This window comes from Leguminivora glycinivorella, chromosome 13 (genome assembly GCF_023078275.1).
Source record: "Leguminivora glycinivorella isolate SPB_JAAS2020 chromosome 13, LegGlyc_1.1, whole genome shotgun sequence".
Taxonomy (NCBI): domain Eukaryota; kingdom Metazoa; phylum Arthropoda; class Insecta; order Lepidoptera; family Tortricidae; genus Leguminivora; species Leguminivora glycinivorella.
This window is the reverse complement of record NC_062983.1, coordinates 21,454,009-21,474,294: the sequence shown is the minus strand read 5'-3', so window position 1 is coordinate 21,474,294 and position 20,286 is coordinate 21,454,009. Positions and strand designations below refer to the sequence as shown.

Sequence of the window (20,286 nt, the reverse complement as noted above, 5' to 3'; positions counted from 1 at the left end):
CGGGACTTAATCGCGTATAACTACATATTAAACTGACCTCCAACGTTTCAAGGACGGCGTTGTCCCCGTGGTCTCGGAGAAGACTGGCTTGAAATGACATCAACACCTTCTGACAGCCGCGCGAGTTTTTCGAACTACCCACACTTGGTTTTGATTATCAACTTGAACTGTTTGCGCACTAGGGATGTTACTCTGTCGACATACAACACTGACGATATTCGATTTAACGACTGTCGATATTATTTTCGGCTTACACTTATTAATGACAGGATTCCATGTGGATGAGATCCTAAAACCTTCGTCCCGATTGAAATTGCGATGTTTTTTGATTTCAATGGCTTCACGCACTTTTCTACTGTAGAAATGGCGTTCCGTGGAAAGGACTTTAGGGTCATGTAGTTCGATCCAGTGGTTTGGCCCTGACTCTAACAAATGTTCAGCCACGGCAGACTTGTTGGCCTGACGATTTTTCACAGCCGCGATGTGCTCCTTTACCCTTTCTTCTATGGTGCGCTTAGTTTCTCCAATGTAGGAGCTACCACAACTGCAATCAATTTTATAAACGCCAGGTGATTGAAACGGTATAACGTCCTTAGGTGATCTTAGGCTTCCTGCAACTTTGGATAATGGCGTGTACACCGTCTTTATAGAGTACTTTCAAGTACTGTACCAACCTTATCCGTCACACCTTTAACATACGGCAGAAATGCCGGTTGTCTGGACACCTCAGGACGTTTCCCCCTTGCCTTCCGTCTAGGTTGCCACTTTTTATTCTTGTACCCGTTCCTTCTAAGCACCTCCTGAATATGTGACAACTCATCAACTCATTTTTGAATATGTTGAAATCAAAAAACATCGCAATTTCAATCGGGACGAAGGTTTTAGGATCTCATCCACATGGAATCCTGTCATTAATAAGTGTAAGCCGAAAATAATATCGACAGTCGTTAAATCGAATATCGTCAGTGTTGTATGTCGACAGAGTAACATCCCTAGTGCGCAAACAGTTCAAGTTGATAATCAAAACCAAGTGCGGGTAGTTCGAAAAACTCGCGCGGCTGTCAGAAGGTGTTGATGTCATTTCAAGCCAGTCTGCTCCGAGACCACGGGGACAACGCCGTCCTTGAAACGTTGGAGGTCAGTTTAATATGTAGTTATACGCGATTAAGTCCCGGTTTTTAAAAATAATTATGTGTAATAATCGTGAAAGTTTAAATCAGTGATATAGCTTTCATTTAAAAAAATCTAAATTGTTGTTTGTTTTCTTGCAATACTTATCCCAGTCAGTAAATAGTCTACTTCGATTTGTTTTTCGATGGTTACTTTACTTTAACTATTAGGTACCAATTTTTTTTAATAGACCTAAAATCCCAGTTTTATTCCCGTATAAACCTTATTCCTTAATCAGATAAACGTAGCCACGGAGCGCGACGACGCGATAATTATCTAAAAATGCGTATAATTAAACTCTGCATTAGACGCTACATTGCGCGGACGCACGCGTAGCGTCGCAGGGAGAACGACGTAAGCGCCTGGTGTTAAGGAGTTGTTAGGACCTTTTGGTTTTGCTTGCAACTGGAATTGCTTAAGTAAAAAGCTTAATTTCGAATGGATAACAAACACAGTAGTAGATTGAGGGACGCTTGCAGGGATACAATACAATACAATACAAGTACTCTTTATTGCACACCTCAATACAGGAAACAACATACTTATAGTTTGTATAAATAACAACTTAAGAGGTAACACAAGAGGCGGTCTTATCGCTACACAGCGATCTATTCCAGACAACCTAGGTAGGGAGAATAATAAATTTAACCTTGTAAGTAGGTGCACTAAATGTAGACTTAGAGGAAATCATCAGGGTTGTTACATACTTAGTAAAAAAATATCACATCCAAAAGCTGGTCTACTAGAAAAAGAAACAACGCCCTCTTGACAATAGTCATAATTATTATGGCTATTGTCAAGAGGGCGCTGTAATTCTAATGTATGCGAGTATTTTTTTTTTATTATTGTAAATGGGCTTACTCTTGGCCACAGACTAGCCAAAGGCAAAGACGTGGCCTACGATGGAGTGAGCTCGCCCAGAAGAAGCCTGTTCACTCTTGATTTGAAGGTTGCCGACTTCCTTTTTTTGTTACCAGATTTCTATACATTTTCGGTAACAAAAAAAGGAAGGTTTCATACAAACTAACTGGCACATTTTGGGAAACCTAGTGGATCTTATTTAATCAGCATCATGGACTCTATCAGCCTTCCAATTTTTATCAAAATCAGAGACGTGATCCAAATGTAGGTACAAACTTTTCGGGAATTGCTGACGCGGTGACAGTTCAGCAAAATAAATAGTTCCAATGAAATTCCGCAAAATGGCGCGTAGTCATACTTATAATTATATTTCTGGTCAGGCTTTACCTTAATCTTAATGTGGCAATAATTATCAACAATTCTATTTCAATAAACAATTATATAACTTTTTAAAACATTCCAAATATGTATAATGATTCTGAACGAGCGCGCGCAAGCATGATTCTATTATGCCACGTTCAAGTTTAATCGATACTAACGATTATAACCGATTTTCATCGATACAAAAACAGACCACCGACGGTTGTTGAATTTTAAAAGCGTTTTACGCTGGCATTAGCCCAGTTTATGAATATGTCGATTTTTTTTATTTGTATAAAAAGTCATGAAATTATTTTATATTGAGCAATCGGCGTGAACAAAGGAGCTACGCTACTAAAACTTCGCCTTTTGTATTTTTTAATTTTTGCTTATTTAAATGTTATTAATAGTCTTAATTACACAGAATAGTAACCCAAATCGATTTAGATACATACATATTTGGCTTTTTTCGGTAAATTATCAATGTATGTTTGGACTTACATAATATGAAACACTAAGGTCTCAATGACGAACAAAATGTTCCTGTCATTATATTTAATATTTATTTATTTTACACAAACATAGACCACCAACGGTTTGAACTTTTGAATTTCGAATGTTAAAAAAAGAACGCTAATCACAATGGCGGCGGCTTGATTTGCAAACAGAGAGATGTGACGATTGTATGGTGATTGTATGGAGAACTAATCGTGCTATGACATTTGTATGTATCTGCCTACGCGGTTTATGTACTTGAATGGCCCCTAGCTCGTGATAAAAGTCATCGCATTTCACTATTATACATTTCGAGAATAATATTTAATACTCTTTATAATGCATTCAGCCAGGTAGAATTACTTTTCAAAGAAACAAAATTATAACGCAAAATTTCATCCCTTCTAACGTTACTCGAAATTCAAATATTCATAACACCGTTACCTCACCCGCGAAGGCATTCTTAATTCAAAATAATGTGTTTTTTTATTCCGAAAACAGAACGTGTTCTATATTTGAAAGCGTCGCGGGGGCGCGTTCCCTCGCGCGCCAAAAAATATAAATATCGATTGGAACGCTCCCGAGAACGAGTGATAAATCACCTTCGGGAAATTAAAACTGTCTTTAAAACAATACTTTCTTTGCATCCTGGCGCCCCCCCTGCCCCCATCCCTCTCTGACACGCGAATCTTGTATACATCTGTCCCGTTTTCGTTGGAAACGGAGGGCTGAAGCGACATTTAGATTGACGATAAGGCTTTGTTTAGATATTTGCAGATGATTTTGTGTGCATTTTAATTACCGCAGAGTTTTATCAAGTTAAATTCTTTTCCCCGTTATAAATAATTCTTTTTGTCATTATTTTTAATTTAAATTATCATAAATATTTATGTTTTTTTTTTCTCTTGTATTTAACGTAGATTAGATGTCGACATACTGCTGTCAGATAAATGAATCAGAGTTCAAATAAGCAATAATATAACGCTTACATATTATAGGATGACGTGATAATATTTTAACATTGTACACGCAAATATGTAATAAAATAATCAACTATTTCCCTACTTTCGAATTCGTAATCAGACACATAATCATTTTAAACATGTATCTAGTATACATAAATTTTACAATTTAAAACATATAATCGATTAATAATCGATTGCGAATAGTAGTCGTTCAATTTCCGAACGCACCCATTCCAAACACATTAGCGCTCCGATATCTAATTTCTTTTTTCAAAAACAAAAACTTAATTACTCTCTGGCTATCAGGAAAAGGCGGGAGATAAGGATGCTATTCCTGGCCCGTTATCAACGCTTGATACTTTTCACCCTTCGATTTTTTCTTTTCTTTTGAACCCCCTAGAATACCTATCAGTAATTTTAAGATAACTAATGCCTCGAGTCATTAAGGGGACGGGAAAAGTAAGAAAACCTGTTCTACTGAAATAGGGTGTCTGAGTAGCTGTCATTTTGAAAAATGCGCATCGCCATCTTGAATTTCGAGATGCAATGTGTTTCTCTTTATACATTTGGTTATTTTTTTTTAAAATTCATTTTACTTTATTTTTCTCTTTATTCATTTCAATTCTTAGGCTAGGTATTTTTATAATATGATTATAAAAGTAAAATACAAAACCACATACAAAACAATACAAAATATATAAACACATTATAAAAAACCTAACCTAGGGTACCGCCAGCAGCGGGGCAGGGCCCAAGCTGCCGGTGGTTAGGGCTGCAGAGAGAGGAACCGTCGGACTATCCGCGCCGTGTCCAAGATCACCGCCTTCTGCATCTGACCCTTGATCCAACCACCTAGCGAGAGTCTCTCGAGATGTTGGTCGAGACTCTTCGCTATAAGACCGTTCGCTGAAACGACTATCGGGACAATGATCGTCGAATCAACAAATCAACATCCCACATGGCGGTTATCTCGTAAGCCAAGTCTAGGTACTTACTGGACTTCTCGGCTTTCAAGAGATTCTCATCATGGGGGATGGTGATGTCGACGAGCACGGCCCGGCGTTTATTTTATTGTTAAAATATTATGTCTTAAAATTGTCGTTTCGTTTTTGATTAACGATTTTAATAGTTATTGTTTCCTGTTAGTTACCTTTACGATAGGTACTATGATTTTATGCGACCAAAAAAACGTCCCAAATTATTAAGCAACAATTAAAATTTTTACGACTTCGACCGTTAAAACTGTGTCTATTAAAAAGAAAATGTTTCGGCTTTATCAAAATAGGGCAACTGGCCGTATGATACTAAAATGTCCAGAATTTTACGACTCAAAAAAGCAACAAAGAATTCAAATTAAAAAAAGGCACAATGGTGTTTTCCTATCTAATAATCATATGGTTGTAAAATACTGTTTGACGTTTACGACAAATCCGAAAAGATCGACTTCATAAATCTGACAAAATCTTAAATTTATGTTTTTCTGTATAAAAAGGTTTTATAAAGGCATTAAAGCGGCGCCCGGTGGATAATTCTAGAAAATTCATTTTAATTAACTTTAATGCGGGGGGAAATTAAAAATGGATAATTCCCTTTTTTATTCTTGCTCGTTTTCTTAATTTAAACCGGAGAATGTGAAGTGAGATGTACATTTTAGATATATTTTTTATTAAAAACTTCTTTTGTTCAACCGTCACGGCGGTTGATACGGCGCGCGTTGCATTTTAAGTACGTACGTAAGGATGATTGTCTAAAGTAATCAGTGTTTGAAGACTAAAAAAAAATATAAAGTGTTGCCAACCTAGAAAAATATTGTGAGGTCGCCAGGTGAATGTTAAAAAGTGGTCTTGATTAAATAAAATGTCGTCGAGGGGTGGAGCGACGTGAGAGGAATAAGTGCTAGACTATAAACAATGAAAAACGGTGTTGGATTTGTTTTCGAAATGCGTGATTAACTTTAGAATTGAACGGGCATTGGTTGGGAAATTTTGGGCAGTCAATATTCGTTACCAAAGGTGCAGATATTAAGTTTGTTTCTTTATTTTAGGAATATTTTCACCACATATAATGAAAGGAGACGGAAACGCATAAGTATGTAATATGTATACAATAATATGTATACAAGAGAGCACTACTTCAGTAATTTCAAATGCAAATTACACTTTCTTATTACACTAACTTTTTCCATAAAAAGCTATATTTTTCACCATCTATTCAAAAAACTTACCCTCACTGGGTTCCTCCTTGAAACTGTATTTCGTGCTTACCTGCAAAAAAAAAGATTATGTCAGTAAAAAAGTACCAGGACAACAGAATCTGTAGGCGGTCATCCGAAACGAGCCTATATATTTTGTTAACAAAGACGCAAATTTGAAAAGCGAAGTATTTTCTTTCTAATAAATGGAAATGACCGTAAGTCAGGGGCGTGGGGGAAAGCCTATTCAAATTGGGTGTAATAAAGCGTCGTTTTTGCCAATATTGGCCATTAATAAGGATAACATTGTCAGACGTAGCGAACATTTTAATATGAGTTGCAATTTTAAATGGATTCACTTTGCAGGGGCTTTGTTTTCATTATCAGAATTGCATGTACATGTTGTAGGTATATATAGTACTCGTTGGGTATGCATAATTAGTGAAATACTGATTCTCATTTATTGTACAACTATGTACTTGAGCTCACAATACAAGCTTTATTAATTTTTAAGCTTAGTTTGTGTTCACTTTTATGTGCAAAAAAGTATCCCATAACATTTATCGACTCTAATATAGTTGTTATTTTAATGCTTCGATTACTGTTTTGACTAGTTTCTCTCTAGCCCACACTTGAACCATATAAAACGAGCGTACACTACCCATGTGAATAGTCTGAGCTCCAGGGCTGTAGTAATGAAAGGGCACGGCACAAAGCGAGGAAAACTATCGGCGATATATTTGCCGCAATGGCCGTTTGTACGTATATATTATGTACTTTATTGTAGGTACTTATATTCACAGTAAGGGTTTTATTAATGTCGTATAATTTGAGGGACATGTAAAAGGAACATACTTAGATAATAAATGAGAGGCAAGTTGTAGGTATGATCTTCTTATGTTTTAGATTGTCGACGTAGTTTTGGGGAAAAGGTAAGGTAAAGGTAAAATTTATTTCCAAAATAAGTCATTTTGTTAGTCACACATTTAGTGGATCACACTAGGCAGAGCCTGTCCCGGGACTCCACGGTTTTTACATTATTTTGAAAGACTATTATTAAGTTTATTTACATTATGTTATTATTATATTATTATTCAGGAAATCTATTCATAAGGACAATTCAGTATATTTAATTCAGTAGTATATAAAAATGTGAGATCTATCAGGCTATTTATCTTAAATCAAAATATATATATGATTAGAATTTACAAGATTTAGATTTAGAAAAGAAAGGATTCCACATAAATCTGTCAAACAAAATTGATGTCCAAAGGAGAAGTCATGTAAAAGATTTTAGAGGATGGATCTTCATTGAGAAATCATAATCAAATTCATAGTACCTGGGCGACCGAGCTTCGCTCGGAGTTCTATTTTGTTACCTCTATCGGATTTTGGGTTTGTCAAAAGCGGACCCCAGGCTCCCATGAGCCGTGGCAACATGCCGGGATAAGGTAAGGAGGATGATCGTATTTTGGGTTTTATAATGCGAATGAAAAACGAACGAAAACTCGAAAATTCGATCGTATTTCCACCTCCGAAAACCGACACATAACAAATTTCAACGAAACCGTAAGAGCTATTTCCGAAACGGCCGGTATATATAAAGAAATATACAAGAATTGCTCGTTTAAAGGTAATAGATAACATAAAAGATATGCACTTATCAAATACAATTATAACAATAGCTACAGATCTAAGCCATAATGAGTGATCAGGACAGACAGACAGACATTAATATTTATAATATGTCACTTACAATCATCCAGATGGATTGGATGACAGAGGGGTGTCTAGAACTGTCAAAACCAAAAATGTTTGGTCTCCAATTTTAGTACATTTGTTACTTATGTAGAGTCAAAATGTGGAATGGTTTAACTGAATGTAATGCGAAGAGTAGAGATATGGAGAGTGGTAAAAATGCGCAGCTTTTTGAGATATATGTCATAGATAACGCATAATGTTGGGTTGCTCAGGAGTCCTATTTTTAATCAGGTGGTCTGCATCTGAATCCTTGAAGTTATGATATGTGAAATAAAAATGCTCTTGTAACTATTTGTAGGTATATGCTATAGCAACTTCTCAAATGATTTATTTCTGGAAATCTTCCATTTGTCAAGTCATATCTAATATATCCATACAAAATTTGAAATTGAAGTCTCTTTCTACAGACAAAGTTATTTTTCCAGGCCGTAGCTGCTTCATAATTAAATGGTTATAATATTTTTTCGCTCGTTATTATCTTGTTTTAAACGAATTCTAAAAAATCCGTTCGACACCTCCATTTTGTAATTCCGTTTTGCAGCATTCCGCTAAAGTTGGCACTACAAAATAATGCCATGGTCACAATAAAAAAAAAAAAAACAAGTACCAGCATCCCTCATTCACACCCGCTGCAGATTGACATCTGTCAGTGCGGGTTCCACAGGGGTCCGCTCTGGACCCCATATTTTTTCTCTGGTGGAATAAATTTTTAATCAAAATATTTTCGGAGGGTACCGCCGTTAATTTCTTTATTGTGAGTTAACTCTAGACGGGCCGTAATGAATAAATTAGGTTAAAAGGTAATTCTGGTGTTGTTATAATTATGCAGATTTGGGTGTGGGTTGGGGGTAAGCGGTAGTCGACGATTTAACGAGTTTGATATACTTCATATATATGTATGTTGTTAGTTTAGAAATTACACATGAGTTTATTTATAGATCATGCATGATGACGCGCTGATTTATTAAATCGATCCTTTAGTAGCATGACAATACAGACCAAACCACGCGTATTCGTAAATGACACGATCGGATTTTTGTTACTTTTCAATTTTTTATCAGTCATGACAGTGTCACTCTGATCGGCAAATGTCTTTTATGTCTTTTTAGCTTTTAGATGACGATGTCCTTTTTTAAAAAAGAAGGCAAAATACAATTTGCATGTTCTTAAACTACATTCAAAGGCAAACTATAAGTAAGTATATCTGCCCAAGTCATCCTGTCACCTCGTTTAAAAACAATAGACTAAAATCAACAATAACAATCCAGGACAAGAGAATACCAAAAGGCAAAGAAAAAAGAAAAGCTACTAATTAATAACCACAAAGGCAAATGCCCCAAAGATCGCTGCCTAACGCGTGAAAATTATGTGCATAACTAAAGTAGCTGAAAAGATATAGTTTTAAACAAATGGTGATTGGCGAGATTGGTCACGCGCGTCAGAGGATAATTTTTCTAAGATTTTGAGGATTTTCTTGAATATGTATGCGTCTGGAGTCTTTGTATGAAGAAGAAGGTATTGTTTTAAGAGCCATTCATGGTTTTAATATACCTGCCGACACGTATCGAAAAAAATGAGTCGTCTTATGAAGAGTTTGCGGAAATCGCACAAAAGTAATAATTTCTAAAAACGTTTTATAATTAAAACAGGTGTATATTGGTGTACTGCTACTTTAATTGCAGGGTAGGTACGTATTTTTTTTTATCAAAATACGTTAGATGTCATATTCAGATCAAATTTTGGACGCCAACAAGATTTTGATGAGTTTTTTTTTATGTTTTCTCTAATCAAACAAATGAAGAACGTAATTGAAAACTGCACAGCCGTTCTAAATTTGAAAATTAATTTCAAAATTCCTCGCGACTAGAAACAGTTACGGCGGAATCTAATTTTCCACGTAGGCATGCAGCGCATTCCGCTCCCATACTTCAGTTGCATTGCTACTGCATTGCGAATGAGGTTACTTTTCTACCCGGAACGCAGGATGGCAGGATGTGAGAGGTTTGAAATTTAAATGTGGAATAGTAGTGCGAATTGGACTCTTTGTTTCTTTTTAACAACGTCAGCGCAACGGCGCATCGGTCCGAATTGGACTGCAACTAACTTTACTAAGAAATCCATTCTTGATTTAATGTAGAAAATATTCAATAGATGCGTCAGTTTACATGTTAATTTACTTTGGTACAAATGCATTACAAATATGTAAAACGATTTTAACTAGACCGAACTATTTCATTGTAAATTCAAAGACGCTCCCAATGATTTATTGCTAGTAGTTTCGGCCCTTTGGTTGTTCAGACAAACAGCATGGCTACTTAAATAAATATTTCAAAGTTAAAAAAAATGCTAATTAGCGACCAGTTTTGTTTGGTCTCCCTTACATTGAAGTCTATACAAAGTTGTTACCTACTCATCTAGAACAGTAGTGACCAGGAGGTCAGGAGTATATGGCCGGTGTGCGTAAGAATGTGAGTAAAGAAATACAGTAGCTGAGTTGTAATGAGGGAGATGCGTCTAACGTATTTGTACAGTTGCCTTCAAATATATCGGAGCAGCCAAAGCTCTCATAAATATCGACACATGTATTTATTGTGAAGATGTTAGAGCGAGTTCCGATATTTATGAGAACTGTGGCAGTTTCGATATAATCTGCTGACGACTATACTTAGCACGAACTATTGATAAACCTTAATAGGAAAACATAAGGTGTAAGAAGAGTTACATTTGTTTAATGAGACCTTACGGGAGCATCGGGAAGTCATTGAGGTCAGCCAGGTGGTCAATGAGCGCGTGTTTAGAAACAAAGTCATACAGAAAACTTTAAATGAATTATGAAAGTCAGAAACAATTTAAATTTAACCAAAGGTGAGATGACAAGTTGTGTATTAACAGCACTATTTACAGTATTAACCATACTGCTGTAATAAAATTTAAAGGAGCATGTTTTTAAGTTTACTTACTTAACAATCTTAAAAACTAATAATTTCAATGACGATGACTGTTGATTTTGAACAAAGTTTTTTTTTTATTGACAGGTTTTAGTGTAAGTATTGGATTTATGTATTTTCCCTTCATTTACTTTTTCATTCATAATGAAACTGTTGCACGATTGATTTAACAAATGTACTGAACTTTGCTACACAACTAACTTTATTCATCTTTTTAATATTTTTTTATCAAACACGATCTAGCATTCCAAATCAACAGCGACAAAGGGCATAATTGTGAATGCCCCTCACATCTGCCGTATGACGAATCATCCCACTTTGACAGGTTTTTGTCATTCCTCTGTCAATTGTAATTCACACCCCAAGCGTTGTGTGACTTTCCTTTACTGGAGGGTCTATGATTCAGGTTCAATATTGAAATTATTGGCAACTTAATCAGAGTTTATACAATATTCACATTATGTAACCTAACTTAACCTAACCACAAAATTAAAATTTTGAAAAAACCCCCGACCGCGACATAGTGGGCCGATTTTCATGAAACATGGCTAAGAACACTCCCGACTAACTCAGCTTTTAAACAAAAAAATAATAATTTTAATCGGTTCCTCCGTTCGGGAGCTACGACGCCACAGACAGACACACACACAGGCAGGCAGACGGACAGACACGTCAAACTTATAACACCCCGTCGTTTTTGCGTCGAGGGTAGTCTGGCTCTGTCGCGCCAATACGCACGTGCGATAGAGATAGATATCTACGAGCGTTTCGTTTCGTGAGCGTTTGTGCCATTCGGCTACGTACCCTGGTGCCGTAGCTGAATGGCAGTTCTGCGACGCGAAACGAAAACGAAACGCCGCGAAAGGTAGTCTGGCTCTGTCGCGCCAATACGCAAGCGCGATAGAGATAGATATCTACGAGCGTTTTGTTTCGTGAGCGTTTCGTGAGCTTTTGTGCCATTCGCTACGTACCCAGATGTCCTTCCTAAATCTGTGCACTTGAAGTATAAGGACCCTTTCCTATTGAAAGCCACATATTGATTGACTGATTGAATAATAAATATGGACTGCTAGGGAAATATTAATTGATGATGAATTTATTAGGTATGTAAATGCTCTTAGAAATGTTAATTTAAAGATATTGTTCGCATAAAAGCGTTCGGTTAACTTTAATTTATGCATGGTGTTAAATATATTTGTTTAAAACCTAAATTCTTAATTTTTTCTTATTTGGGAAACATACAGCACGTAATAATACATTAAGAAATAAAATGAAATGATGTGATTATGCATGGTATCAAATTTGGGACATACATTTTTTTTTTAATTAACTAAACATAGATTTCGCATAAAAGGTGTCATCATATTTAATGCAATAATAATGAAAAAATTATTTATAAAGTAAATTGAAGATTATAAACTGAAATAGATACCATACACTAAAGAAAAAGCGATTAAGCCCACTGGTGGCGAAGCCGGGAATTTATATAGAGTATATATATAGAGTTACTACTTAAAAAAAATTAAAAAATATTTCATAAAATAATTTGATTGGTTCCCTACATCGATAAATTGAAGATCTTTTACACACCATTCACAATCCAACCAAATAATACATATTTTCAGACAATCCTACAATAACATATTTCGCATTCATCACTAAAATCATAATACGAACCATTCAAACGGGCCATACACGTCAGATTCATACATGCCATCCAAAATGAAATTACACGTGAAATATCAAACAGAACTTCGCCGACTACGGATGAAAAAAGGGTAACACCTTGCCATTAACAATTTTTACACAAGTCAAGAAAGATACCCACTCAAATTTCAATCTTAACACATCAATCATCGGGATCAAAATGAAAGTTACACATATCGCACGTAGTATGGTTTTCTTTGGGGTGGGAGAAACGAATAAATAAAAGTATTAGATCCGTCACAATGGAATAATGCAGCCTGATTGTATTGAAGCAACCCTTTTTATTATAAAGTCCTGGTAATTGTTAGGATAACACTGGGCTAGTTTGAGCTATTTGTTTGGGGTTGGATTATGTGGAGTTGAGGGCTGGTGAGAGATGGTATTCTAATAGAAATTATCTAGTTATTCAAAGTTTGATTCCCATTGGCGTAACCGTGTGCACAAAGCGGAGCTTAGCTTATAATAAAATTAAACCAATTCTACTCATGGAGGCCACATACTTGTAAATGAAAGAGACGCTTTGAGGTAACTGTGAAGGGGTAAAAGTTTTACCGTAAAACTCCTGATATATTTGACGTTTTGATATCAACGAAATGTGGAAAGAGTGATAAGACAATGGATAGAAATAGTAGTCTTAAGAGTAAGGTACAGCGGGGGGCAAGTCTCGACTGGGGGGCAAATGTAAGTGGTCCATTTTTTCATTGATTAGTTACAATTGCCCCCCAGTCGATATTTGCCCTGCTGTACCTTATTATCTCATCATTAACAAACTTCCACCTTCCATTTTACGGAACCTCCTCACCTCCATCCCTTGAACTATCTCCATAAAAAAAAACACGTGCAATTCATCTCTACACACTTTCCCATATTTATAATATTAAAGTATGGATATTGGATAAATCATATGAACTTTAGTGAGTGGTACAGTTCTCAAGTAGGTGGTTAAAAAAATGTTGACGTAAACGTAGACGTAAACGCAGCGTCATTGTAGTATGGTCAGTTTCACACTCAGACTTGTTATTTATTGACCTTTGTATCCTGACGTTTAACGCTTCAAAGATGTTTCAACGCCTGTTTTTAACTTCATCCCCTCTTTATTGAGTTTGAGATTGTTTTTCTATAGATTTGGATGGCATTTGAGTAGGTTTTAGAGCTCCTTACATCCATACACTGATGATGAAGCTTTCGATAGACTACGGTCTACGGTCACCAAGCTAGCTGTAGGTATGCTTATTTGTCAAATATATACACTCGTGAGGTGGCGGGTTAAGAATTTCACCACCCCTTTTCTTTCCATGGGTGTCGTAGAAGTCAGTAGTATATGGCTTCATTGCAGCGTAGACGAGAGTTTGGCAACCTGTCACTGCAATGTCACAATTTCGTTTTCTTTCAACCTCTAAAGCACTGAAACTTGAGTAGTGTTATGTTTTCTGCTTACCCCGTTATGGGATGCAGGCGTAATTTTATAAAATCCGCCGAAATAAACGACAACAACATAAAAATTCGTCCCTTCAAGCATTTGGTTAACCTGTTCTAAACACGAAACTCGATCCTTGGGCGCGCTTAGCGGACACTGCGGTTTCCACGGACGAATCTAGCGTGTAATTTAATCAGTTGTTTTTAACGACCTGCGTTGACTTCTGACGACCTGGTAACATTGTAATTTTGGAACCACCTAATTAGTCTAGAAGTAAAACCGTAAGCCACAATTTTATTCTAAGATGTAAGGTGTCAGTAGATATTATTATAATTATGAATTGACCTACGTCGATCAATTTGAAAATAGGTACGTCACACATTTTGGTCACATTGTACGAATCATCACTTCAACATACAACTTGAAAGAGGTGTCAACCACTGATATCCTAAAACTTCAATATGTAGGTACTTAAAGAAATATTGCAAACTGAAAAGGGCTTGCCCAAACTGATCGAAATGCCGTTACAAGTGCAATAAAAATATGCCCGTGCCCAGGTGAATTCCATTTCCAAATGAGCCCGTCCAATCATAAGTCAAGGAAAATTCCGACCAACCACGCCCCGGGGAAAGCCCCTCTTAATCTAATATTAAACACATTCGGATATTAGATACAAAGTGAGCATTCACAGAATTTAATAATCCCTCTTTCCCCCCTCTCGCTCTAGCTTATACACCCGTCCCGCTCACTCCTGAATTATTAACAACAAATTTTATGATTACATTTAGAACTGAGTGCAAGGAGAACGTGACGAGAAAGTTGAGCGCGGCGTGAAAAATGGCGGGAAATCGTCGGTTAATATTTTATTGGTATCGATAGATTTGAGTTATGGGGGGCGGTGAGGTAATTTTCAATTTTGTGACTGAAATATTGATGTCCCTAAGGCCTAAGTTGGATTAAGTGGTACATGTAACAGACCCCATACTGTATCGGAAGTGGGCAGCGGAAGGGGCCTGTCTGTATCACTCAGCAAAGGCCAGAGAATCAGCCGAGCCCTATAGCTTAGGTACCTATATACTTAAACCAAGGTCAGGGATTAGGGGTTTGGATTTTTCTGAGATCTGATATACTTTCTGTAAAAGCTAGTGAGTTTTGTTCACCAACATGACGTCTTGGGATCGACAGGAACAACTCTTATTAGTGCGCTGCCCTTCCTTTGATTTGAAACGACACGAGATGACTAGCTTCGTGCGGATATCAAACTAAAGAAAAGTTATTTTTCTTCATTCCTCTGCATCCTTTAATCTCCCTTCATCCTCAGTAGAAAGACAGTTATAGTCAACGCAAAAAAAACTTGGAATGACCGTCAAGTAGTCATTATAATCTAAGCGAGTCTCAAGTAGAGGCGAACCTAAAGTTCCCATAGTCTAGTGCCAAAACCGGGGCATACGGACTTTCCCATATGGTTCCCAACTTCCAAGCCAAGCTTCAAATTATTAGAACTGCTGTAAAATGCATTATGCAAGAAGGTAATAAAATCGCTTTGTTGGTACACGGACTTCGGTTAGGTTAGGTTCGGTTGGTAGCGATTTTAAACATATTATTTTTACGAAATTATGATCTTCACTTAACATTGTCAAGTGTCTGCGCTAAATAAATTGCTGCTAACATAACTTAGTCTAACTCTACTAGTATTTCTCTACTAATTATGACTTATTTGAAACCTCGTTTAGTACTCTTTATATTACTCATTACCAATGTTTACTGTATCCATGTCAAAACAAATTGAATTATTTATTGATCAAATGCACATTTCTAAAATATCAAACTGTACAGGGTGGCTAGCCGAATGGCACAATCGCTCACGAAACGCTCACGAAACGAAGCGCTAGTAGATATCTATCTCTATCGCGCTTGCGTATTGGCGCGACAGAGCCAGCGGCGTATCGCTTTCGTTTGGCGTCGGAGAAATGCCATTCGGCTACGGGGCCTGTAAATAAATATAGTTAATTCCACATACCGAGCCAATCTCGGAGCGTGAATAGAATTGCATCATCTGACAAGCACTATAATGATAATTGAAGCCGACATACGCCTGCCTGGCCTGGTGGTGCCTGTGTGGTGACGGGTTAAGAATTTCACCACCCCCTTTCTTCCCGCGGGTGTCGTAGAAGGCGACTATGGGATATGGGTTAAATTGTGGCGTAGGCGAGAGGCTGGCAACCTGTCACTGCAATGTCACAGTTTCGTTTTCTTTCAACCCCTTATTTGCCAAGAGTGGCACTGAAGCTTTAGTAGTTTCATGTGTTCTGCCTACCCCTTTATGGGATACAGGCGTGATTATATGTATGTATGAAGCCGACATACGTATGCTATACATAGGTATATGTAATTGATTTAAGTATGCGTTTAGATATTTATGACTGTGCCAAACAGGCAATTAGGGGTCCATATTGGCTCATATAAAATTATAAAATTATTGTTTATACCGATTTGTGCTCCGAATGATCATTTCTCATAATTTTACTTATCATAATTTTGTTTCATTATTATCAATAGTACTACTATCACTGTTCATAATAATCATTTAGTCGAAAATTATAAATCATAAATTCTATACAAATATTTAATAACATTCATAATTTTAATTAGGCATATTCCACCAGAACTTATGTTTCAGAAATTAAGATTTTGAATCGTAATTGTATAATGTCTAAGATGTCACTTTATAAAAACGTACACCTAACTCATCAGCGTCACGTATTACGTATACATCTGAATTGGACTAATTTTGTTAAGTATCAAAAGGGAAATTTGGACCAAATACATCACGTTCGACTGTTGGCAGATTTGTATTGTAAATAATTCTTAATTTTAAGATTCTGTTCCGTACCAAAAAGGTACAAGAGGAACCCTTATGGTGCAACTCTGTCCGTCTGTTTTTAATGGTTTGCGATCATGGTGTAATCCATCATAAGCCACAGCATCTTTAACAGATGATTTTTGCAGCGACTTTTACGAGGTATGTGCGCCGACAGACTATGGCTGTAAAGTCCAATGGCAGCACGGCACTTCCGGCCACAGAGATCGCAGGTGAATCGCGAATCCGTCGATGGTTCCTGTGAGTTCCGAAGTCTTTTCTGTCTCAGGTCATCAAACCAGACTTCGTCATGTCTCTTCATGCCATCCTGCAAACGATGGCGCCAGTCTGCTCTATTGAGTGCTTCCGCCTCCCAGGTGCTTGGATCGATGCCAAAGGACAACATGTCCCGCTTGCAGGAGTCTTTAAAGCGAAGCAACGGGCGTCCGATTGGTCTCTTGGCGTATGCGATTTCGCTCAGCATCACTGCACGAGGAAGTCTGTCTGGATCCATACGTAAAACGTGGCCTAGCCACCGCAGTCTACGCTGTTTTAGAGTGGCAGTGATGCTGTAGCAGCCGGCAAGGTCGAGAACCCTTTCATTTGTAATGTGATCCCATCGAGTACATACCCTAATAGAGCAGAAATGTTATTTAATTTGTTCGAGAACGATTCCGCCAACTCGCGGCTACTCATATCCCCTCTCACTGCGCTCCCATTGGCTGATACAAGGTCAAGTAATAGGTGCTAGGGATGAGGTAGTGCGTAAGTAAGGTTTATCGATAAGGATATTTTAACCCCTTACGCGCTTTATGCACCACTGTGTGTGCAAGCCCCAAAAGTCCGTAACATTGCATGCACACACGGTGGAGCAGAAATCTATTACATACTACTATATATTATTATTAGTATAAAACACGGTATACAAAAAGGGAAAACTATATTTTCTTGGAAGTAAAAATCAGATTATAATTATTTTAAGTAAAAGTTATGAAATTTTCCAATTCCTAATTATGTATCTTCGAGTTTCTCAAATTGTGTTTTTTATTTCGATTTAAATAGCAATTTATTATTTTACAAATTACTTGAACGTAATATTTAAACTAATACATATATCAGATATAGATTTTACGAAATCGTGTCACCTAAATATACCCAAAACATATCTAATTACACCTAAGAATTAGGTACCTAATACATCAATATAATCAATCAAGCATAACATAATCGATAATATACAAATATTCGACATAAACCATTAATGCAAACATTAAAGTAAAATTCATAATCCTACGGACTAAATTGACAAATGACTGACAGGTAAAATGATACCAGGAACAGCAAAATTAAAATAGGAAGGGTATATGTCGATAACAATATATCGACAAGTTGTAAAGTACATACAACAGACAAGTTTAAATCAAGAATAAGTATATGAGTTTCAAATAAGAGGTACACATTTTGGTTTGTTCTATGTATCTTCGAGGTAGTGGATGGATACCATGTATACCCACTAGTTTTAAAACATAAAAAGGTTTCCGAGCCTGTAGGTAAAAATAAAATACCATGTCCGACGATAATAAATTATCTGTCACGCTATGGCAAGTATATCATAAATATCTATATAATTTTCGAATAATATTATTGCTGCTTCGAAATAAAAAAAATATCTCTAATTAGCCGTCTACAGACCTTTTGATCTGTCGAAATCACAGAAAAAGTTTGTATATTGATTAGCTGATCAAATTGCCAATTTCATTGTCCCGTCTGGGTGCACCTTAAATCTACGATGTAATAATAATTTTAATATCGATAAGAACGACACTGGCCAAACTGTGGCAACATTCGTTCACACTTACTTGTCAATTTGGTCCGTAGGATTATGGATTTTACTTTAGTGCAAGATAACTTTCTCGTTTCTTTATTTAAATAGAGTGTGATCATTATATAGTAGGTACACAAAATAATATTCCTTACTCATTACTTAAATATCGATACACCACTTGATGCTATAAATTAAGCATGTACAACACTAGTGCAGACTGGAAAGAGATGGTGTGATGTGAATTGAGTTACGTGAAAGCAAGAGATAACGACATACGTCTAGCCTGCGTCATCACCTTTCACTTTTGTTAGGATAGTTAGAACTCTAAAATAAATTCACTTTTATTTTCTAACACTGTTTTTTTCTAAGAATCCAGTATAAATGCCGTGCAATCCAAGTGCTCACGTGACCAGAATCGTCCAACTGACGAGTTTTATGAAGATAATGGGGCCCGACGTGCCATAATTTTATTTGGGAGGGGGCTAACGCAATAACGGTCATATTTTCCCGCTTCGGGTTACCTAGGGAACCCTATCTCTGGATGTGCTGGTAGAAAATAACTTTATAGATCTTGGTTATTATTAGAATTACCTATTGATGTTCAAAAATGACTTTATGTTTCAAGGTTGATGCATTTAGCAAATCATCCACCTAAAGGGAAAGACAAATTCACTATGTTAATATTGTAAGTTTTTTTTATGGGATAGGAGGCGAACGAGCAGACAGGTCGCTTGATGGTAAGCGATCACTGCCGCCCATGGACACCCGGAACACCAGAAGTGTTGGAGGTGCGTTGCCGGCCTTTAAGATGAGTGTACTGTACGCTCTTTTCTTGAAGGTTTGAAGGTCGTGCCTGTGCCTGCCTGCCTGGTGGTGCCTGTGTGGTGACGGGTTAAGAATTTCACCACCCCCTTTCTTCCCGTGGGTGTCGTAGAAGGCGACTGTGGGATATGGGTTAAATTGTGGCGTAGGCGAGAGGCTGGCAACCTGTCACTGCAATGTCACAGTTTCATTTTCTTTCAACCCCTTACTTGCCAAGAGTGGCACTGAAGCTTTAGTAGTTTCATGTGCTCTGCCTACCCCTTTATGGGATACAGGCGTGATTGTATGTATGTTGTATGTATGTTGAAGGTCGTATCGATCCGGAAATACCGCTGGTAACATTTTCTTTCTAATTCATCATTAAGAAAATGCAACCCCGAGCCATCCTAAAATTGTAGAATAATACGCATAGATGGAAACCAATACATCTCCAACCAAGCCCATAGCGAATTCAGCCATAAATATTCCGCTCAAATAAAATCTTTAAATTATTTTCCCATCGACAAACAAGCACTTTATAGCCTATCAACCATGTCAATCTAGAATTCAGGACTGCAATCGTCCATTCCTGCCCTAGGCCATAAAGGATGATTCCCCCGGGAAATCGCAGCATATATTATTAATTAATAAACTCTGATCCGCACTCGATCCGATTGACGTTCGCGCGTATAATTGTCAACCCCGAATTGAAAAACCCGATTACGCTGACTAATTATTAATTCGTAAATAATTTACCCCCCTCCCCCCTCCCTCGGGGCCCGTGATTGAATTAAGGGGGTATTTTGAATTTTGCATAATTCAAGTTAGCCCTTTATGGCTGTTGAGGAGTTTTCGCCGGTTGAAATTGGCATATAATTTTGTGGGGTAGGACCTGAATTTTGATGGGCTGAGAAAAGGATTAGGC

General features: G+C 37.0%; 1 protein-coding gene across 3 annotated transcripts in view; it reads right to left on the bottom strand.

Moving 5' to 3' along the window:
* The window catches only part of LOC125233001 (homeobox protein homothorax), a 430,647-nt gene that overhangs the window by 293,402 nt on the left and 116,959 nt on the right, over positions 1-20,286 (bottom strand). For all 3 annotated transcript variants that reach the window (XM_048138864.1, XM_048138865.1, XM_048138867.1), the window contains exon 7: positions 6,076-6,115. In XM_048138864.1, the coding sequence (XP_047994821.1) occupies positions 6,076-6,115 (40 nt within the window). The remainder of the gene's footprint in view (positions 1-6,075; positions 6,116-20,286) is intronic.